Genomic DNA, 23,257 nt, shown 5'->3' with positions numbered 1-23,257 from the left:
GTGGGATGGCATCAGGAAGCAGATTAAAATGTAGTTCCCTGTCTCAGTAGAAAAGACAAACCAGCAGCGATTCATTACCTCAAGGAGTAATCAGAGCATATATCATCATCTTGTGTTTCATCTCAAGAATTCACACCCTCTCAACATTTTTGTCCTTGCAAATTATTTCCTGAGGGTATAAGTTACCAGTTTCGGGATTCATTTTTCACAAAAGCAACTTCAAAGTTGTCCCTTTTTTTTCACTATTACATAAACAGGAACCTTGCTACTGCTGCAGAAAAAACAATTCCTTCTCCCTTTTTACCAAGCTGAAAAGGCTTATACATCTTCAATCAGGTAATCTGATTTTATAAATTTTTTATTTGTTTTGTACAAAGAAAGACAACAAAAATACACTTTCAAACAATTTATTAACGGAGATGGGTGGGAGTGTTTTTAACTCATTATTAAGAATATTTAAATTCTTGCTGAAAACTATTTCAGGATGCTGGATTAGCCACAGAGATTTTTTTTCCATCATAATTGTATATGATAGAGATGGACAACCATGTGGAATTTCCCAGCTGGGAATCCTGCCCTAACTAAATGTAAATAATGCAAATTTATGGAATCTTGGCATCCGTGATAATGTGAGTCTATTAGGATGGCACGGTGCCTCATCATAATTTGGCTGGATCTTTGCCCTGTTGCAACATAGATGCCAATTAGTTATTTGTTGCTTATGGCCTGTGGGCCACCTTGCACTGGCTTACACCTGTTTGCTTCATGTGCCAAAAAAGAATTCATGAATACGGGAAGAAAAGTCACAATGAGAATTTGAATAACACTACCTGCCTTTGAAACATAGTAAAACCAAGTCTTAATTGTTAGCTTTAGATAGAATTGCAAATAATTGTCTCCTGGTTCAGTATTTTATGCAAAACAATTTAAAAATCTTTTTGATCACTCCGAATCAAAAAGCCATTTGGGGGTTAACAGGACATTTTACTTGTGAAAAGATTGCATTTGGTTTGCTTCTGGATTATTTCCTTCTCTGTTTAATCCCTGTTTAGTATTTTGGACTCAAGATATCTTTCCAATATTTTTGAAACAAAAGAACAGTGAGGTTTCATGTTGAAGGAATAGGAAAAATATTCCTCATTTTACTGATTCTCCCATGTTTTTTCCATTTAAACTCATCACTGAATATGACCTGAATCTGCAGACCAATCTGAGTGACCTGATTTTTCTTTTCCGTATGAGCTAGTTTTCTGAACTTGGTTTTTTTTCCAACTTTAAATAAAAATGAACGAATCATGAGAGGCTTGGCAGGTAAAAGGGGTACAGATGAATGAGACAGAGCGTGGTGTGATGTGCCTACAATCACAGTGTTTGTTTCCAGAAATATTGTCACATCCAAAAAAGATAGAAGAGTAATTAATAAAGGCTTATAAAGGGGCTGATTCTTATGTTACCCAGACTGACTGACATGGAGCAAAAGCAGAGGGAGCCTCTGTAGCTCACTTACTGATACTCAGCTAATACTCAGTTAATTCTGTTTCTCTTTGCAGTTCCAGATACTTCCTTTCCCTGGCTTCCACCTTCCATTTTCTCCATGTAAAGAAGGTCTCAGCATGCCCTTCTTGTTCCGAAGGTAGCTGGAACGATGCTATCCAGGAAGAGTTCTCTTCCATTCTTCTCTAGCTGGTTTAAAGGGACTTTGGTAAGGCAGAACACAGAGTCTAGTCCAGCTTATTCCATAATGTTTTCTGAAATGACATAAATCCATCCGCAGCATTTTTATGACTGCTGAGCACACAGCTACAGCAATAATTCCTGGAGCTGGAATAGAGGTACACAGCTTGAAGCTGTGAGGTTAAAACCTCATTATTCCAAACAGAATAGGAAATGCTAAATAGTAGAAGTTATCAGGATGCTGCTGAGCAAGAGAATTTCCTCTACAAAATGAAATACTTAACTTAATCATTTGAATTCCTATTAAGTTCGAACATTTAGAAAAACTGCTGCCACACAAAACCCAGCTGATCACCTGTTTTCACTGTTTCCATGGCAGAACTGCATCTCTAATGCCACCAAACAAGTATATTGCTAAGGCTTGTCATTTGTCATTCTGCTCACAATATACACATAATCTTCACTCTCAGTATTTCTGCTCTGTATGAGACAGAGGAAATGGCTTTAGTTGTTTTGCATGTTAAGCTGTCACTCACCTTCTGTTAGTGACCCAGTTCTAATGGTATTCACAGAGAAGTTTTGGTCTTTACACTGGAATACTAATGTTTGGTAATTGGCAATATGCAGGCAGCCCGGAAGACGGCACAGTACTTTGGGATGTTGTACTATACCTGCATAGAATGTCATTAATGACAAGTAATTATACAGGCTGCACGTCATCGCCATGACTCCTAGCTATTTCCCTAACTTCACCTCTGTGACAGCATTCTTTTTTAAAGATTCACAAAAAAAACCAGCTTGATACAACTAAACAATACCAGTTATGAGCAAAATAAAAAATAAGGGTAAAAAAGTAGTTACATGAACTGCAGGAAGAGCAAGATTTGCTAGGAAATGCTTTGACTAAGACTAATCAATTACTCTTTATAGAATCATGCATCCTTTTGTTCAGCAAAAAGCAAAACACCAATCCCCGCTCTGTGAGGCTATCCAAGCAACACATGCTCCCTGCATAGCTGAGAACTGCAGCCACAGAGTACAGCCACCACCCCTAAGCTCCAGGGAAATGGTAAGAAATATAGGATTTTCCAAAAGAATGCAGGAGATTTAGTAAGTCTGGGGCCTTGACACGATCTAGGCAATATTTACTCATTATATGAATCTAGTGAGGTCTGCTATTTGAGAAGTTCTGCATTAGACATTTGCATAATTGATAAAAATACTCATAGTTACATGAGGACTTTTTACAGGAAGGATGTAAACCCTCATGTTTCAAGGCACAAGCTAATCATTGAATTAAAGAGGATTAGGAATAAATTTCTTACAGGCAGGTTATTTCCATAAAAGTATATTATACAGTATATTATTCCAGTGCATCTTCACTAGAAACTACTACTATTAGTCAGTCCCATGGACAGAATAATGAAGTAAACCAACTGACAGCCTGGTCCAGGATGGCAATTACTAGATCTATATATAACAAAAGTCCAGTCCTAACTGGATATCATTTGCTTTCCAATTGTTATTTTCCTTCTTTATATACCATGAAGGACATACATCCTTGTTTGCAGTGATGCAGTATGTCAGAGCGACAGCTTTGCACTGCTGTAACCTTGTTCCAGATATATTTATGTCTGACAAGGAAGTAGAAGATGTAAATATGCAAATATATATCAGGAGTTAAAAGTATATTTGTGAGGTTTAGGGAGAGCTTACTGCAATAGTTAAGTTAACAGCACTTCTTAGCAACAAAAGCTCATCAAACACATTATAGCTTTAAAGAGACCAGTGAATATGCTGCTTTCACTGTCAGCCTGGACTTGATTGTACAGCAATTGCTACAGTTGAGCTCTTACCCCTAGGTGTTAACAGAGTACAAATTACATATGCATATAAATATGTATATTTGTGTGTATTTCTGAAAGGTCCAGAAAGGGAAGCACATAGGGAATGGAGAGATGCTGGCCAGCAGGAACAGCATCAGATCCTAACTGTTGTCACCCTCTGTTTGAGCACCCAAAGATAAGTTTTAAGGAGGGCTGGGGGGAGGATTACACATAGTTCTACTGTTATTTGTGGAAATGCATCCCAAATATAAGATGACACATACATGGAAGCCATGGAAATCCAACAGGTGTGCAGTGGAGGCTGTCATCTGGACACTTCAAGAGACTTAATGGGTCTGTATTGAAAGAGAACAGACAGAAAGGGCTTAGATAAACTGAGAAGGGAGTTGGACGTGAAAACAGTTTTTGACTGATACAACAGAGAGGGGAGCCATTTGAGGGATGCAGAGAGAGAGAGGACACAATGTAAAGAAAGGTAGTGGGAAAAAATACCTTTTGCATGAGTGTTGTGGTCAATTTCTAACCACAGATTCATCACAGGGCAATGAGTCAAGCTATCTAGAACTAATATGACATGTATAGGAGTCATTCCTCAGAGATGTCTGCAGAGACACTACATGGACCTCAACTGTGTCCTCCTTAAAATTCATCCCTGCTGTGATACTAACAGGAAAAGCTCAGCAGTGATTAATCTGGTGGTTTCCAGTCACTGCCTTTTAATATGTTGACCAGTATGATCTCACTGTTACCTTGTGCTTGCATTATTTGTTTCCTCTATAGACCTGTCGGCCCTTAATTTTTATTACAAGGTGTTCAACATAACAATTAAAAAAAAACCCAGAATGCTAACACAATGGGGCTTAGAGGTTGCCAGTTCTGACTTAAAGTACTGCCAGTCCTACCCTCCCCTATTTGTCTTTCTCATTGTGATACACCACCCTTTTCCTCACAGCAACACAACTCTTCTACAGCTGTGCTATAAACTGAATGGGGAAATTGATTTGGCTAGAAACACTGGAGGCAGGAGGAAGTTCTGGATTTCTTTTTGCTGGATCAGTTCCCCCATTTGGTTGGGTGCACAACCCCATCTGGGCTGTGCCAGCACAGTGCAGGGAAAGGGTCAGTACAGGATCAGGGCAGAAAAGGAGGCTGTGGGACATGGCCATCTGTAATCCAGTATTGGCACCAAGTACTTTAAAACGCTACATCACAACTTTATGCAGGGACATCTAGGCATTACCTCTATACAAATAATAAATACCCATAATAAAAGTGTAAATATTTTTTTTAAAGTATTCATACTCCCCTAAGAAGAAACTAATCATTCATAAGCGATTGTAGGAAATTCAGTCAAATGTTAATAGTCTAAATTAGAAACAAGATTGCAGTTGGTTAATTCTGGAGTATAGGTCAAGCTGGGCCCAGATTTTCTTTGTCACTCATGAGAGCCCATATCACACCACACAGTCAGTAGCTATCCAAACCAAAGCCCATTCTTTGTAGAAAAAAATAACAATAATTGTTAGTGGTTCAAGGAACCTCAGAGTAACAGACTAGCAGAATGTGAAAGGCAAATGAAAGACTAGGGCAAAGGAAGAGCGTTCAGTTATGCTTTCAAGAGGTGCTTTCAACTCAGTAATAAGCTAAAATAAGTAGGTTTTTGTCCCCTTTAATTTTGAAAAACCTAACATGGGGCTTAAAATAACATTTTTACAATGATAATTTTGTTGTTTGGGCTGTGATTGCTTTTTAAAACCTACATTCATTAAAATATCTGCTTTTTTTTTTTCCCACTGACTCACTCTCTTGGTTATATAAAATTACTGGTGCTTTTGTCATTCCTGTGCCCTGTTGGAACGTCTCAGCAACGTCTGTGTACTCAAATAAAGCAAGTAAGCCTTACTTCGTGCCATGATGTATTCCTTACACAGACAAAATAAAAGCAGAAATCCCAGCCCCACCAAAGTGAACAGAAACAAATCACACCTTAAATTCAGTAGAGTTAAGATTTGACCTCAGTTTTTTTTCCATAGTCAGGAGTGCCAGACTGAGTCCATCTGGAGTGTCACCCCTGGCATTCAGCTTGACTGGTGACACGATACGTTCAGCAGAGAGACTTGTGAATATGAACTCTTGGTTCTGAAGTCTAACATAGTGAAAATCAAGAATATATACTTAACTGATCATCAAATAATGTGCCCTTGTTGCAACTTTAAATGCAGTTCTGCAAAGGAGCTTCAGGAATGACACTAAATTAGACAACAACCTGTGCTCCTAATTACATTTCTTGTCACAGTTAACGAGAAAAACAATTCCAACTTCTGAGCTTGCAGGCTCACACTGAGATGTGAGGAACAGACATTAATTCCATTAGCACACATTGCCATCTATAATAAAGCTGTAACAGGCCAAATGCTCTAATTTACGCTCCTGAAACTCTGTCTCCCTCCGGTCACGCTGTTATTACACTTTCAGGATGCCAAGAAGGGAAATGGATCTGGCAATTGTCACTGGTTGGAAGTGCAAACATTTTTTCCCTTAACCACATCGGCTTTGCAGAGTTACCAAGAATATAAAACCATAAAAGCTTACTTCAGTCATTAAAGAGATCTGACTCACAAAAGAGGAATCAGTCTGTTGAATTAGGAGATGTCAGTTGACATAGTTACTAAACTGATTGCCAGAAGCTGGGAAGTGAGCAACTAGCTTTATTTTTTAAAGATTTTTTCCCGTGATTTTCTGCTCATGGCTCTTGCCAGAAGGAAGTTGCTCAGGTAGATGGCTCTTGAAACCTAGTATAGCAGTGTTTGTGGTTTTGGAATAGATGCATACTTTTACTAGTATCATAGGCCACTATCAATTAGATCATCAGATGATAATAATAATAATAATTTAACATTGTGGTGCCTGAATTGCTGTCTGTGGCAATATCTTAACATCACACATGCTTTAACTCTCTCTTAACAACATGCATGTTTTAACTGTGGCTCTTGAAAAGATTAATAGAATAGAGCACTGATATTCAAGTTAAAATTAAATGGCAGTAGGAGTCTTAAAAGTACAAGAACATCACTGAGTACTTGAAAATAAGTTCAATTTTAACAAATAAAGAGAAATTACCTATTCAATCACGGGAAGGGGTAAGAAGCTTCCTTTAACAAATGTCTCAGTATGAGACATCACACAAAATAACTAGCCAGAGAATACTTTAAGAAAAAAGAGTCAAGATTCACTTCTCAGGTGATAAAGATGTATAGCTGAGATCTCTAAAAGCTCCTTAGCCTGAGCCTGCTTACATGTATTGCTAACCAAAGCCAAGTCTGAGAAATCACAAACATATGACAATTTTCCTGCCTGCTGTTAGAAACTGTGCCTCATCTCCCAGCAAGTGATCCCATTTGGCTCATACTCAAAGCCTGAAAGAGATCCCAGTTTCCTATAGCTTAATATAATTTGTATGTCAATTCAATGAACAGAGGCATTACAAGAAACCTCCTGGCATGCTTACACCTTTACAAGCATGCATATATTTTATGCAAACTGAGCAGTAGGGCACAGAGCATGTACTATTTCTGTGCTTTTTACCAGGCTGGCTAGCCCATCCACTCATCACAATGTTGAAAGTGAGTGTTCATATTATACAGTGGTCTTTATTTTGTATGAATACGCAGATCCAAGTGCCGAGCAGTATGCACGAATCCTTCACATTACAAATCAGCACGGAGCTCCCTGAATTTCAGCCAACACTAGATCAAGCCACATGAGGTGAAGGCGTGGGTAGTAAGCCATTACATTTACTTCAGTTTCTCCTATAGTTACTTTATGCCTTTTTAAACTTGCCTTAATTAAATTCATTCTTTAAACTTGTCTTAATTAAATTCATTCTGGAACATAAAAATTGCTCAGTTTCCACTGATCTGGAAATGGCTCTTTTTAGGCCAGCAATCTTTGCCTTGAGGCACTTACTAGAGCTAGGATAGGAATCTGTGCTTACAGCTTATAGAGATTGTTTTATTATCATGCTCAGTGAGTTTGCTCAATGAGATTCATACCACACTTCCATTGTGCCAATGTTTGTTTTTTCAAGCAAAAAAGGTTTGTAAATAATGGCCCCAAAGTATTATCTGACAAACCAGTGTTCTGTTTTAAACACAAAAACAACAGATGCTACTTTCCTTATGCATCTAAGTAATTGCAAGGTACTGAGTGGCGCTGCTTTTTAAAGTAATCAACAAGATTTGATCTATGACAGTAAGTGCAACTATTTGTAATCACCATGTCTACCTTATGCGATGGTTTATGTCCAGACGCAGAATTCTCTTTGCAGGAAGCAGATCTCACAATGAAATCCAATCAGGAATTACTATCAATGGTACAAGCAACAGTTTCTTGTACTGCTTGTGACGCTGGTTGATGAGTACATACAAAGCAGGTAGAGCAACTGGAGCAAACAGCAGCAGGTTTTAAAGGGATTGTGTGAAGAAAGAGCAAAGACCTGGGAATCGGGAGATGTGGATTCTCTTCCAGGGGCTGCAATAAAATTACTGTGTAAGACAAGGCAAGCCATCATATCTATAGTCAAAATTAAGACAGTCAGGCTGAAATATGAAGTGTTGTTTTTAATGTGTCTAATTCAGTGAAGTCGTAATCTGTGATAAGAATCCCATGAAACTGTTGTAGAAATTAATAATTAATAATACAAGGAATCATTGAAAAATCAGGCAGGGGGAGTTAGTTGTATTTGGTATACAGGAGAGCTGTTGTTTTTCTAATTCTAACCTATGTTTGTACTTTCCTCTTTATCAAGTCAACGTTTGCAAGCAATAAAAGGGCATTATGTGCTGGTCATTGCATCTGCTTTTGAGATAAATCTATGTTAGCATTCCAAAGGGTCAAGGAACTCTTCCAGGGCAAACAAATTCTGGAGCACTGATGCCAGATGGTGTGTATATAAAGTGGAAAATGAGAAAAGCAATTTACTGTGTTCCTGTTCCAGCGAGAAGTATCACCCAGAAGGACAGCAAAAGAGGTGAGAATACTGAGAAATTGGAGAGACAGTCTTCTTCTATGTAACATGTTGTTTTCTTTATATCTGAAAAGCCTAGGTACATAGAGGAGCTGCAATCCTTATTCAGGCAAAATTATTCCAAAAAGGTAATGGGAATATTTAACTAAAGAATGAAGGGTTACATTAATAACATGTGTAAAGAATTATGTATTGGTTTATGTAACAGGTTCTAGATTTATATATATAGCTCACCAGTACGTAATCTGTCTTTAGAGAAATTTTAGTGGCACAGACAAAATGTTTTTATCTTGCATTTTTGACCAAACTCTACAAAAGAGGCAGAAAATAATGGATCAGATTCTGAAGTGTAAATTAGGTTAGCCCCAACAAAGGCAAGTTATCAATATAATTTATCCAGTTCAGGTGCTGACCAGTACTAGCTCACTTGCAGCTGTATTAAATGTGTAATTTCCAAGTGTACAAAACAACTCTGCAAGTTTTAGAACTAATCAATCTTTTCTTCAAATCTCATGAAGCGGAGGAATGTCTCTTAGAAGGGTTCAAAGACAAATTCAGGTTGCTGTAAGAAATTTAAAATAATTTTCTTAAATACTGAAAATTATAACATGTTTTCATAAATAGCCTGAACTATTGATGGCTTTTATCACTTGTCATTGAACCTCAAAAATATGTAGCAGAAGTATAAGTGTTCGGATATAAGCAAAGAGAAAGGGAGAATGTGTGTCCTAATATTTATGTGTGGATCTTTGCTGAGCATATTTTATTTGGTTATATATTTAGCTTTTTTAAAGCAGTCCTTCCTCTTAATGTTATGGCTTCTCCTAGAAATAAACGATATAATTAAAGACTTCTCTCCATACAGAAAAAAGAACTGAACAACAATGCTGAGGTTTGTTGTCACCCTCTTTGCTGTCATAACGTCATCTACCTGCCAAAAGTACGGATGTCTGGAAGGGGACACCCACAAACTGAAGCCAAGTCGTGAGCCAAATATGCATGAATGCGCTCTGTACTCTAAATGTAAGAGTGGTTTAATTTTTGCCAAATATAGTCTAGAAGTACAGCTTTGTACACACTAATTGTTTTGGCAGTTCCCTTAATTTCTCAAAAATATATAAGATGCAGTATATGTTGCATTTGAAAAGCTTCCTTCATTGGCATTTTGCTGCATGCAAACCAAGAGTAAGATTCTGGTTCTTAACAAAGGCAACTGCAAAACTCTCATTTACTTCATTTATTTTCTTTTAAAAATGCTGATGAAGTTTACTTTTCTTGTAGCTCCATCTGCTTAAAAAAGTTTACAGCAAAGATTAATTTGGTTTATTGTGATTAAGTATAAAAATTAATTAATTGTAGCAGACACCAAATAGGAAAGGTTGAAATCAAAATTCTATAGTGAGCAAAGTATAGTATTTATTACATTTCTTCAACTCTCTTCTTATGTTTGGTAGCTTTCAAAGTTAGTATCCCTCAGGATATAACATCTGGCAGAATACCAGTAAAATTCTTGGGGCTCTCTGGGCAAACCTTGACAAAGCACTGTTGATGCCAGTCCACCTCAGTTAGCATTTACACTGCTACTTCCAAAACCAAAAATGTTACATCTTGAGTACATCTTCTGCTTAGTACTAAGAGACTTTATCATGTTATGAACCAAACAGATTCATCTTACATTTTGAGTCTTCCAAGTACAGTATTAAAGAAAATCCTTATTGCAAGATCTCTTGTTTCATTCCTAACAGCTTCCTGTTGCTATGTAGACTTCACAGAGCAATTGGCTCATTCCCCAGTAATTAAAGTAAACAACAGCTACTGGAACAGATGTGGGCAGCTCAGTAAATCGTAAGTCAGCTTTGATGTTGTCTGTGTCCTGGTTCAATAGATCTGTGCTGTAGCAGCCACACAGCTAATGGTAACTCCCCCTGGAGTTGCTGATGGACGGTCCCTAGGTTGCCCTACAGATTATGCCACCCAGCCTGGTTCCCATCATCTTTTCTCTATACCTGACCAACATCTGACTCTTCTTTTTCTCCTCTCACAAGAGCCCATGAATCCCTAAGTATATATTATTTGTGCAGAAGGATTTATGCCATTTTATCAAGAAAGGGTTACTTTTTTTCAGGTTTGCTTTCAGTATAGAACCAGGTCTAGCAATGCAAAGCAGTCATAAACCCAGTAGGTAACAACCACACCACATCTCTGTAGCCCTCCAAAGCAACCATTACATACCAGTGAGTGTGACCCCTAGTCAATACAGACCAGGCTTCTTCCTTTGTTTAGAAAGCAGGTCAACTAGATTATTAAATATCGCAAACAAAATGCACAGGAGTCCAGAAATGAAACTTCTGAGTATTTAGAATAAAAAATTCTTGTAGCCCTGTGGGTTTTGTAACCATGAAGAATGTCTTCATAATCAAGATTTTTAGTATCTCATTAGTTGTTAGAGCTGTGAAACATGGCAAGTTATAGAAATAAAAGAACAAAACAATTAAGCAAAAACAGATGTGCAAAAGTAACAGCTATTGCCTGCCACTCCCAGAAGAGCAGCAACAGCATGCGTTTTTAAGTAACTTCAGCTGGGCTGTGGGAAAATCTAAAGATTAGTGAAACCATGAGGCTACAACACAGAAGAAGTTTTGTACTTTAGTTTTAAACTACATTTTATTATTGCCTGGAATCGTTCTTGCCAGGAAAACTCAAGGCCCCAAAAGTTTACAGAAAGCTTACACAAATAGGGCTGAAATATGCATGGAAACATTTGTGCACTCTTTAGCTGGCTATGGTAATTGCACGGTCAGAGTCTGTACACAATGCCAAAGGAATGAGTTTGGAACCTAGACACCAGCAGGGTGAAAGGATGCTTTTCTATATTTTTCTCCTAATCTGTAGTATTGCATCCACATCAAAGCAGGCCTAGAAAACTGAGGCTATAGCCTTGATGCTAAGAAACAGGCTTATTTGTGGCTTTTCTCACCCACCACAGCTGTGAAGACTTCACAAAGAAAATTGAGTGCTTTTACCGGTGTTCACCACATGCTGCTCACTGGATCCATCCCAATGACACTGCTGCTATTCGGTCTGTTCCACTGTGTCAAAGCTTTTGTGATGACTGGTAGGTTCAGCTTTTTATCAAAGTATTTTTATTTAACTTTAATATGCCTGTGTTACTAGGGTGTCAAGGAGTATGGGTGGATGAATCACAGATCTCCCAATCAAGTGGCACTGAAATTTGATGGTGTTGCACCACCTTTATGCCTTTTCTCTTGTTCTGCCTCTTCATTTCTTGTTTGGCATCTCTACTTGCTCCTCTGCTAAGCTACTACCCTCAAAATAATGGTACAGGCTGAATGCAGGATGGAGTCACTAAACTCTGACAGAGTTTAGTGACTCCGTAAGGATGCAGTGCAGTGGCATCAGAACTGCCTGACACGGTGGAGGAGCTCTCACCACGTTGACAGGCACTAACAGCAGTGAGGGCCTGCCCACCCTTAGAAAAGTCCATACCTGTGAGTTAGCATTTATGCAGTTAGCATTTTAAATCTAAATACTTGATCATGATATGATACATTTCTTATATATGTATAAAATCATAGAATGGTTTGAGTCAGAAGGGGCCTTAAAGATCATCTAGTTCCAACCCCCCCTGCCATGGGCAGGGACACCTTCCACTAGACCAGGTTGCTCAAAGCCCCATCCACCCTGGCCTTGAACACTTCCAGGGATGGGGCATCCACAGCCTCTCTGGGCAACCTGTTCCAGTGCCTCACCACCCTCACAGTGAAGAATGCACTACAGAATCATGAAAGCAGCTACTTCCTGTATGTTTTCAATTAATTCATATAACAAATTAGCTTAATTACTTAATTTTTCACCCTTGGCCTTTTCTCTTCCCTTCCATCATCCTTCTCTCTAAAATCACTTCTAAAAGCCTGAATCTCAGAGAAACTTGCAGCCAAGTAATGCTAAAAATTTTAATAGCAACAAGCAAGCATAATAGCTTTTAATTTTGTTTCCCAAAATATAGCATCAAGGAATCACATTATTTTTTGAGTGCAAGACATGTAGTGGGACAACTGTCTGTCCTTAGTCTTGGCATAGGAGCATTGTATCCAGGTGGGGTACTGAGATGTTTTCAGTGGTCCATATCCAGCATATATTTCTCCCTCCCTCCTTCCCTCCCTCCCTGTTTTGAGATGTTGGACCTTAAATAATGTCATCACGTGACATATAAATCTCAGTCAGTACCATATTAATGTTGTGCCTAGTAACTACAGTAACTTGTCCGTATGATTAAACTGGTGTGAAGCATAGTACAAACAGCACAGGCTGTGTTGACACTATGGGATTATAACTGCTAGCATCCCTTGAAAGTAATGAACTGTGAATGTCTGAATCCTTAGGCTGCTCTGAAAATCACAGAAGACTGTTTTAGTACTTCTAAAAATGTTATAAAAGAGCTTTTCTTGGAAGCATTGAAAATACAGAACACACAGTAGCACATGGTCAGGTTCTCCTGCGCTGCTCTGTACAGTGCTTTCCCTAGTGGTTACACAACTTGAATGTTATTGACACATGGATCCATTTTCATTCTCATCTTCTCTCCAAGAGCAAAGTCATGTATGCAGTACAGTATATTGGTAGGATATTGGTAGGTTTGTCTTTAAATATGTCTCCATTGCTTTGTCCCAGAGAAGGAAACAAGAAGCGTAGCTTGGATTTGTAATGGAAGATAGTGAGAAGGGCTGATGTATTTCTTAGCTTCCCTAGAGTTTCCTCTAGTGATGAATTTTATTTCTGTGTTAGGAAACTCCATGTGCCTCAGGAACAGATTTGTTATGCACAGTCTTCCTTCCTAAATTTTTGGTGATCTTCTAAACTGAATCCAGATTATTGACCTCCTTCAAGATGAAGACTGAGACCTTGAATTTGCCTCAGTGCTCAGAATCTCAAAGCTCAGAAGCAAATATTACCACAATTTGAAAACATTTGGATATTAAAGCATGGAGTTGCCAGTGAGCTTTAGAATAGATCTAACAGGCAAAGTGAAAGAATACCAACATCTAAAACAAATGTATCCCAAAATAAGTAGGACACAAAGTCATCAGCAAACTGCTATATCCAGTGAATGTGTAAAGATGAAGGAAAATATACCCTGTAAGTTTAGTTTGCATCTATGAACTGGTTTAAACCAGCTTCAGTATATGTCAGATTTATACCAAAGTGCATATGGTGGGTCAGTATTACATAGCAAAACTCTCAGTGTCCCCTGGGTATTGCCAGAACTTCCAGGTAGATAGCATTTTTAACTTTTGTTGTTGGAAAGTATGGAGGTGTGTGATTGAGAGCTGCTGCACAGGAAAAACTGACCCTTTTCCAGTATAGAGTCTTCTGCAGAGAGTAGGCTCTATGCTAAACAAATACTGAACAATGATCTGTTGCCCCTGTTGGCACCATAGATGCCTGGCGTGAATCAAAAATGTAATGATGACCCATTACCGTGCATGCTAGTCTGTGTGCCTGCCTAATGCCAATGTCAAACCCATTCCCTCACACTGCTTAAGGCCTGAGGCTAGAAAAGAGCCTGGACAGAATTCCCACTCTTTCTGGTGATTTAAAGTAACATTTTTTCATGTTCTATTCACTGGAGTCCCTTTAGCGTGCTGTAACACTGCTAGTGATGTGACCTACTTTCTCTACATGCCGTGAGTGTGCCTGCTGCATACTGTATGTCTTTTTGTGGCCAGAAATGTGCAGAGGATTCTGAATGAGCAGTGACTTCATTTAAAAGAAATTAATCTGCCTAGCTTTGGGCCTTCCTTTTCTTCCTATTGTCTTAGGTTTCCTTGCTCCCACTAGTCCCAAAACTATTGCTTTTGAAAGAGCCCAATGTACAAGCCATTTTCTGATCCACCTGTAAAAGGGCCCTGTGCCCTTTAAAAGAGAAACAGCTACTTATAAAAAAGGGGAAGGGGGGGAAACTTTAAAATAAAAATATCCTGCCCATTGTGCATAGGGAGCTAGTATGTTCAGGGAGGATCTTTTAAGTATTTGCTTATGTTTCTCACAGGTTTTAATTAATGTTTGAAGAAACCACTTATGGGTTTCTGGACAGCAGAAATCATACTTTTCATAACTCATGATTTTTTATAAACTTAGCTTCATAATTACTTCCATTGGGATAAAGAAAAACTTGTAACAATAGAGTTATACCTTGCTACCTGCTTATATAACAAACCACAGAGTCAGGCAATAATCATAATTAGGAATCATTTCATCTGACAATTCAATAAATAATAGTGAATAAAAATATAAATACTTTAATAAACATATTTAAGTCAAATTCCTGAGGAAACCAGATGCATAGTATGAATGCCCCAGTTCAGTAAAATTCTGAAATACATATTCATAATTTGAAAAGTATAACTGAAGGTGACACTAATTTCAAAAGAAGCAGTTCTGCTCTCTCCTCAGCCCCAAGGGCTGCTCATTCTTTCCCCTACCCTGTCCCCACCCATGTGTCAGCAGCACTGTCTGAGAGGCTGTGAAGCAACCCTGGTCTGGGAAGCCATCAGGCTGAAAAATACTTAGCCAAATAATAAAGGAAACCAAAAAAGGAGACTGTGGAAAGGGCACAACTGCTTTAAGTGGAAGTGCTAGTATTAGGCAGCTCACAGCAGGTATTGGTTGACTTTGCTAGAAAGCAATGAATTTAAGTGCATGCATAAAGTAAAGGACATGCCTACATGGCTTGAAGAATCAAGGGCTAATTGTTGAATCCGATGCTGGTATGTGGAGAGCTCATAGATAGTGATAACAAAAAGTTTGCATTGATGCTCCTAACTGGTGTGCCTTCAAGCAGGCAAAGGGACTAGCATTAGAGAAACAGCTGTCACTGGGGAGTTACCTCTGTGTGTCTTTCTCAGTCAGGGTACACGCAGCAGCTAACAAACAACAAACCAATTATTCTTATAGTACCTAGTCCCAAATCCAGACATGGCACAAACTGGTAGGATCTGCCTATTAGTGTCACTTTATATTAATTTATCAAATTGCAGCCTATATTTCCAGCAGAGCCCCCACCTCTGACAGCAGATTCATGGATGAACACATTTGAGAAAACATGTCTCCTGCCCTACACCTGTTTAGTTCAGGCCCTGGTTACAGTCCATCTGTTACTGCTTTTTTTCTCCCACCAAAAAGCCCAGAAAACCTATGTGAAGGTTCTGTGGATGTGCATGTTCTTACCTTTCTGCATGTGCAAATGTACTGCAGTGTCAAGTTCTTGTAGTTCTGTAACCACATGACAACCTCATATTTCATTTAAAAATGTAAGTCTGCAGCCCTCATGATATCAAAATAGTTTTGGAACCACAACCCTGAAGAGTAAAAATGACAAATAGAAAATATATCCAAAGGCATTAATTATAAATACCATGCTGAACGACGCTAACTTTTTGAAAGCTGTGCCTCATGGGTTTGGCATTCTCAGTTACTGGTGAGAATAGTCCGCCTGAAGCCATTGAGACTAAATTTAAGTACATGTTAACTGATTTGCAGAAAGTGATCCTTAAGAAAGGTAAAAGCCAAAAAGTAGAATATAAAAAGAAGTAGAAGGAAGGAAATTATGCAGGATAATGGTAAGTCATGAGGTCTCTCATCACATAGACCAGCCAGTTTCATACTGTACTCATTCCAGGCCATTTATAGGCTTTTTTTTACATTACCACTTACAAGTTTAAAATAACTTAAAGTTTAAAATTTTAGACCTATACCCTGCAAGACTCTTATCCTTCCTCCTTCACTTCAAGTTTAACTTCTTTGAAAACATCATTCTGAGGCTGACAGCCTATTAGTTTATATGATTTTGTTGTTTGTGGATTTTCCTTATTTCAGTGCATATTCCTCATAGCAAACCCCTGCCCAGGAAATACCATTCTTCTTTTCCCATATTAATTCATAAATACAAACTTTCCCCACATCTCCTTCAACTGACAGTTCACTCTCAGCGTACCTGTGCTCTGTCACAATATTGAACATCAGTATTCATGAAACTGCCTCCCACACAGTATTTCCTCCATTCAGTAACATCAGCAAACATAACCAAGCAGAAAACACTGCATGAATGAGCATTGCTCCTCAGAACATGAGCCCTTTACTTAAGTCTGTGAGTATAAAACATAGTGGGTGAACTGTTCAGTTTTCATTGGGATTTAGGTCTTCCTGGCCAGCTCAAAGTTTATGGACATGTCAGGCTAAGATAACGTGCACACTTCTTGAAGATCTGTTGCTGAGCTGCACTGTACAACCATACCACGTTACTAGCATAGCCCATGCAGACTTTTTGAGTTGAATCTGAGTCCATTGAAAAAGAAGTGAGAGAAATAACTGTATCTTCCACACTAATCTCCATGAAGGTATGAAGCCTGCAAAGATGATTCCATATGTGTTCATAACTGGCTGACAGACTGGGAATGGGATGAAAGTGGAGAAAACCGCTGTAAGAATAAATGTATTCCATACAGTGAGGTAAGAAAACCTGATCAACTGGAGCAGAAAAAATGGCATTAAGAGTTCTTTTTTTTTTCCTGAATATATGGGTGTAAAATGCAATAGGTGAATTATTTTTACTTCAGTCATTTCAAGCCATACCTACATCACACTTTTTAAGTATATAAATTTTAAAACATTTATATTTATGTAGATCACTTACTCTAAGTATATATACATTTAATTAATCACTATTCATACCACTTGCGAAACAAAAGTAAAAGTTCAAGCAGCACTGATATTTTAACCACAGTGGGGTTTAGAAAGTAAAAGATAAATGAAATTTGTTCATACAACAGAGACACTGAGATGCCTTTTATAAGGTTCCTTACATAATGTGGGGCTTTACACACCTCTGTCTTTTTAAAGTAGGACCTAAGTTCCCAAATCACGAAGGAAGTTTTAAGGTTTTCTTTCCTGTTAGGCATCTTTGCCCTTTTCTCTATTTTACCTTGTTCTGTTCAAGTCCTTCTCCATCCTCCAAATCTCTCAGTCCTGACATTCTATTTGTCTCCCTTTTGCTCTCCATAGACCTATCATATCTCTGAAGCGTGCCCTCCATTGTGTCTGCCAATGGCTAGGCATAGCTAACTTTGTTCTCTGTATCTCTGATGGTTCAAGAGCAGCACTGACAAGCTTTCTGAGAGCTCATCCCATCTCTCTGAGAAGGTTTAATGGTTGGGATAACTAATTTTATGAGCAAAAGTGTATAAAATGAGAACTGACAAGACTTAGAGGAGCAAGGTTACCTAGTACCTGATCTGCAGACTTTTCAAGAGTCAGGTAGGATTTTTTCTAGTAACTCAAGTAAGTTTAGCATCAGGGCAATACAATACAGCTCAAAACTGCTACACTTATTTGAGTATTTTTAATAGTTGAACTTCACTGAGTCCATGAAAACTGTCCAAATCGCAGAAGTAAACGAAATTTAAGTGTAGTGCTTAGGGACTGGTAGTAAGGCTTGCAGAGATCTCAGATTCATTGTTTTGAACTCAATTCAAGTGCATGTACTTCCAGAAGTCAGTTCAGCAACTGATATAAGTGGAAGTCACAGTCCAGTTAGTGCAGGATTGCTGTCTGCCTTGCAAAAGTGACACTAATCAGCAGGCTCAGGAAGGTGGCCAAAAAACAAATGGGTTGCGGAAACTTACAGCTTAGTTTCCCAGATGTGCTAAATCATCAGTAGTTCCAGATGAAGTGAAAAATGAAATGATAATCTCCTTAAATAATCTCCAGTCCCTGTTCAAACTGTCCCTGGTCCAGAGATAGGAGTTTTTAACCTTGAATTCCCTTGTGCTTATTTCTTAAAGAAAATATACCATCTGCAGGGAAAAACATGCAGCAAATCCAGAGGTCTTATCACTTGAAACCAGGCGCAGCTATTCCTAAACTAAATGGAACCACACCCTAAACTGCCCATGTTTTTCACCAAAAATAGGCTTGCATGGTAAGGAAGAATAAAGATGAAGTTTCTTCAGATAAATTAAAAAAACACATTTCCCATATGAAAATTACATGATATACAAACGTTAGACTCGCTCGGTTTGGACTCAACTCATGGAAAAGAAAGTTACTGTTACCCAGAAGCACAAAGGGTTCTCCAATGTCAAAGCGCTGTGGACAGATGCTTACTTTCTTTTGATGCCCTCAGCTCATACGGAGGAGCAATCAGCAGCCCTACATTTGACATATGCAAGTGGTTGAAAGGACTGTTTGGAACAAACACTGAATATGAAACAAATGCTGAATATTAAGAATGCACAATGGATCATAGCCAGTTTTAGCCTGGCTAAAATGAGGCACATTTTGTCATTGTTCTCCCAGCTGAGTGCTCCCCAAGCAATGTTAATGCACAGACTGGAACATTTTCCAAGAAGCTGAAGAATCAGAATCCTTTGCAGTAATTTAGGGACATGTTTGGTAAATGGGCTGTGAGCACTGTTTGTTTGCTGCAGCATTCTGGCAACACTCTGATCTTTAAGCAGAGTTAGGAGGAAGGTAAAAGTAAAATAACCAACGTTACAGAACCTGTGGGACACAAGAACAGGATGTAGCCATGTCTCTTGCATACAGACCTACAAAAACCCACGTGACAGCTTTGAATACTTTTTGGAATGGTTAACTATAAGCCAGTAGGAATCCAGGAACTGTACAGGAGCTGGAAGAAAATGTCTAATGCTGCTTAAAATGCAGAAATAGTGGGAAAGAAACAGCTAAGATCTGCCTGCCCTGAGAACACAAGGAGAGAACTAGATGCAGCAACCTTTCAATTTCTGACCCTACATTGCTCCCAGTGCACTAGCCAACCTCCACACTCCTCTGCCAGCAACTGCAGCATCTGTGGAGTGAGCCCTGGCTAGAGATGGTGTGAACTGAAAAGCTATTTTACAGGCTACAGAGTCTTTGGGGCTGTTTGGAATCGACTCTTTATTATTCACGAAGGATAGATTTCTAAGGCAAAAGTGATGGTTATGATTTCTTCTCATTTGCTTTCCTGCACAGTACAGGTCAACATAGTTTTTGCATGTGGGGAGGCAGGGAGACATCTCATAAGAAGAACGTCTTGTGGAAAATAGGTGGAGCAGAAGAAGCTGCATGACAACAGATGCCCAGTCCCACTTCCACATAATAGACTTAAATCTGTAATCATTCATTTTTTGCACACAAAGCAACTTCCATGCAGAAATCTCCCAGCCACAAAGACAGGGCACCTTCTCTGAGATTCGCAGTGTCAGATCTTTATATGAGCTGGACATGACGGTAAACCAGCACACCATCCAGAAATTACAGCACTAAGAGAAACACTGTAGGATTAAAGAAGCAGCATCATGTGCAAGGACTACTTGTACTATTACAGATTAAATATGGCTTCTTTTAGAGAGATGCTGGTGACATGGTCAAGGTGAATCAGTCAGCAATGAAATCCAGCAGTCCTGCTGCGTGGCCCACTGTTTCAGTCATTAACACTCCCACTCCTTAATTCCCAAGGCTTCTACTCCTGCCATCACTCCTACCCCCAACTTCATTCTTAGCTTTGCTTCTGGGGGTAAACCTAAAGCCTTCTTTACAGAATCAGAGAAGATTGAACTTCAACCACAAACACATGGGAGAAATGCAGGCAAGATAAAGTGTATATCCTGCTTACTTTGTGGCTGGACGTAATAACTCCTAAGCTAATACTCTTTAGGCAAACTCAAGCTGGGCGGACAGAAGGTTGTCACAACGTGAGCTTAGCAAACAAGAAATATCTTTGTTGTATGGTTGTAACAGGTCCTATGACACAGGCCTTACAAAACAATGTAGTACCAAGAACAGGTCAGATTTACTTGGAGAGAGTACAAGAGGCTGCAGTTTACAGTTTCTTGACCCAGAAAGGCTGTTGCACCACTGCACACAGCACTTTGTAAGCTTGAAGAAAATTTACTTTCTTCAAGTAGTTTCTGTGTCCCTTCTCTTTGTCTGTGAGGTCCTGCCCGGTCATGATGTACATTGCAGCAGGCACAATGAGATCCCACGGAGCTGTGACTTCCCTGGGCTGTCTCCAGCCTGTAGATACAAAGATTCCCATACTCGAAGCACTGCGAGGCACTTTCAGCACTACTCAGATGCCGAGACATGTCAGAGTGTCCTGACATGCTACAAGTTGTACATCCTCTCACACACAGCTTTGGTCTGTCAGACCCAGAAACCTAGGTGGGCTGTTGGCCCCAGGGTGGAAACAAAGAGCTGGCTGTTGATCACTTTGCACTTTGTATAATCACTTGCTCTCACAACAGGCAAATCTCTTTTGCCAGTTGTGGGACTGGATAACATTTTAAGATATCTCAGAAGTGATGAAGCATGGCACACAGACAGACAGTGAGTAACTCCACACTGCTTTTTTTATAATCTAGTACCAATTTTTAAGAATTGATAAATGTTTATCAATTTGATACAGACTGATTTTAACTTAATTCTTTTTAAATGTAATTGATGCATTTCTTATTTGACACACAGATGTATGCAAATGGGACTGACATGTGCCAGAATATGTGGGGGGAGTCATTTAAGGTGAGCGAATCCTCCTGCCTCTGCTTGCAAATGAACAAGAAGGACATGATGGCAATCAAGTATCTCCTTTCCGAAAGCTCAGAGGAAAGCTCCAGCATCAGCAGCAGCGAGGAACATGCCTGCCAAAAGAAACTCTTGAAGTTTGAGAAACTAAGGGGAGAGGAAGGGGAACAGACAAGATAAATGCTGGTGGATGTATGTCAGGACAAGAGAAGTCATCGTGGAGGCTGGGCTCAGGGCATCACGCCAGCCTGCTTTATGCCTTACTTCCTGGAACATAATAAATCAATGGCTGGTTATATTAATCTTTCTCTGATGTTTTTGCATCTGCATCACAAAGCTCCCAGACAGGTTAGCACAGGTGTAATCCTGTGACTTGAACTGAACAGCTAGAAGCCCGGAGGTAACATCTAGGGGTTGACTTTCAAAGAGAGGCACAGGCAGCTCCTGCTGACTTAAGGTGGAACAGTGAGAACTACAGACCTCTGGAAGGCTATGCCAGTAATGCACCAAATCTTCAACCCAAACCCTTCATTAGCATAGGCACACAGCACTCCTGTTATGAGTTTCTGTGTGCCTAGCTCTGCTCAGACAAAGAAGAAATCTTGCAGGCAGAAATAGGTCAGTGAGCCTGGCTACTGACCACTGAAAATGTATTTATTTTGTAACTCAAAAACATTCTTGCAAAACAGGGGATTGTGGTGTACTAGATAAATCCCTGGATCCATATATTACCAGTATACAGTATGCACGGTCTGCTGCACTGGGCTTTTACCTTAAACAACAGCAGTACAAAAGTGTCCTACAATATGAATTTGAAGCATAATTTTGAGTGCAATTAATCCTACTGAATGATTCCAAACAGAATGATCTCTGACAAACAGAGGTGTCAGTGAGGGCCCCACTCAGGTTTCTCCCATCAGTAATTCTCCTTCCCAGCATCACTGTTACAGTCAAAGTAAAACTAAAATCTGTACCAGTCCCAGAGGGACTCATCAGGTAAAGATGAATTAAATTCTGCTTTCAGTTATGCATCCATACTCCCTCTGACATCACTGTAGAGTGGACAGGTCTGTGCCATTCTGTACAGCCTTTCATAGTGGTATCACCAGGGAAACCATGAGAAGGATTTTTTGGGGGGTTCAGATTATCAAATTGTGAAAATCAGCATCATCTCAGTGCTTGCTATATGGCTAGGGATCTTACAGCATTTAAGGATCTGGTCCACAGTTAAAACAATGACTTGGCACATCCTGTTAAACTAGGAGAATCTTAAAAATCCAGCACACTTTCTTCACTGGGCTGTTTATTTATTGGAATGGTTTCACACAGCTGCAACAGTAATGCTAAACCCATTAGGTCATGATCTGCTTCAAACCAGCTTCCCAGTGTATTTAACAATGGACTAATTCCTACCAGCACTGAATTGTTTTTAGAATGACTCTTTGCGACATCTGTATTTTGTGCTAACTCAATTTGTCAGTTCTACTGTTTGAAAAGAAAGAACAAGAATTTGGTCTTTTGTAAAGCTCTGACAGTCTTTTTCCCCCCTATTTCACCAACTCTGTTCTTTCCTGTCCTTCTTTATTGCGCCTGAATCAGAGCAGAAATTTTCCTGCTTTTTATTTTGCTGTGCTCAAAATTCGATAATTAATTACCCCCTCTCACTGCCATGACACCAACTTTTTTCTGTATCACCATGGCCAAAGATTTACTTCATCTTTTTTGTTAAGTATAGCAGTATAGCACAATTGTTTCTGCCTATGTCTCTGCTCTTTTTCTTCCCATTCCACTTTATTCTCTTTGCTTTGGCTAAATACTCTTGAAACCACTCTCAACAAACAATCCTTCCATGCTTAGTTTCAGGATGACCCATGAGACTGGTTACTGCATGCTCTTGAACAGCACTGGATCCTACAGCAGCTAAGGGACCAAGACCATTTAGCTCCTATTCATAACTTTCCCACTGACTCATGATGTACCCTAAGCAAACCACTTAACTCTTTTGTGACCCCAATAATTTTGCAGAGCTACCATATTTCTTCTAGGTCATCTCTTTTCTAAGCCAAAAAGTCAATAACTACTCAGTTGTCCCTAGCATAGAAATTGT

At 39.2% G+C, this 23,257-nt stretch overlaps 1 protein-coding gene and 1 long non-coding RNA gene across 4 annotated transcripts; one reads left to right on the top strand and one right to left on the bottom strand.

Annotated features, from left to right (window-relative positions):
* Window positions 1–434: 434 nt before the first annotated feature.
* LOC142035174 (uncharacterized) lies at window positions 435–16,845 on the bottom strand. Its single transcript, XR_012651816.1, has 5 exons — window positions 15,796–16,845; window positions 7,806–8,051; window positions 5,508–5,667; window positions 3,785–3,856; window positions 435–1,748 (listed from the first exon to the last, which is right to left on the bottom strand). It is a non-coding gene; the product is annotated as an uncharacterized LOC142035174 (long non-coding RNA).
* LOC142035173 (riboflavin-binding protein) lies at window positions 7,943–22,030 on the top strand. Of its 3 annotated transcripts, none has more exons than XM_075037002.1 (6): window positions 7,943–8,550; window positions 9,413–9,570; window positions 10,293–10,392; window positions 11,534–11,662; window positions 16,965–17,076; window positions 21,094–22,030. In XM_075037002.1, the coding sequence occupies exons 2-6, from the start codon at window positions 9,432–9,434 to the stop codon at window positions 21,328–21,330; spliced, it is 717 nt and encodes a 238-aa protein (XP_074893103.1). In that variant the 5' UTR covers window positions 7,943–8,550; window positions 9,413–9,431; the 3' UTR covers window positions 21,331–22,030. The 3 variants fall into 3 exon arrangements, with proteins under 3 accessions (XP_074893103.1, XP_074893104.1, XP_074893105.1); XM_075037003.1 differs by having other exon boundaries at window positions 7,943–8,675; XM_075037004.1 differs by lacking the exon at window positions 7,943–8,550 and having other exon boundaries at window positions 8,770–9,570.
* Window positions 22,031–23,257: the final 1,227 nt, after the last annotated feature.

Source organism: Buteo buteo, chromosome 10 (assembly GCF_964188355.1).
Source record: "Buteo buteo chromosome 10, bButBut1.hap1.1, whole genome shotgun sequence".
NCBI classification, from domain to species: domain Eukaryota; kingdom Metazoa; phylum Chordata; class Aves; order Accipitriformes; family Accipitridae; genus Buteo; species Buteo buteo.
The sequence above is the reverse complement of the archived record's forward strand: the minus strand, read 5'-3'. Positions and strand labels throughout refer to the sequence as shown.

Coding starts and splice junctions, on each gene's coding strand:
- LOC142035173 (XM_075037002.1), top strand. CDS start 9,432: ATGCTGAGGTTTGTTGTCACCCTCTTTGCTGTCATAACGTCATCTACC. Junction 11,663..16,964: donor CAAAGCTTTTGTGATGACTG/GTAGGTTCAGCT, acceptor ATCTCCATGAAG/GTATGAAGCCTGCAAAGATG. Junction 17,077..21,093: donor AATGTATTCCATACAGTGAG/GTAAGAAAACCT, acceptor TTTGACACACAG/ATGTATGCAAATGGGACTGA.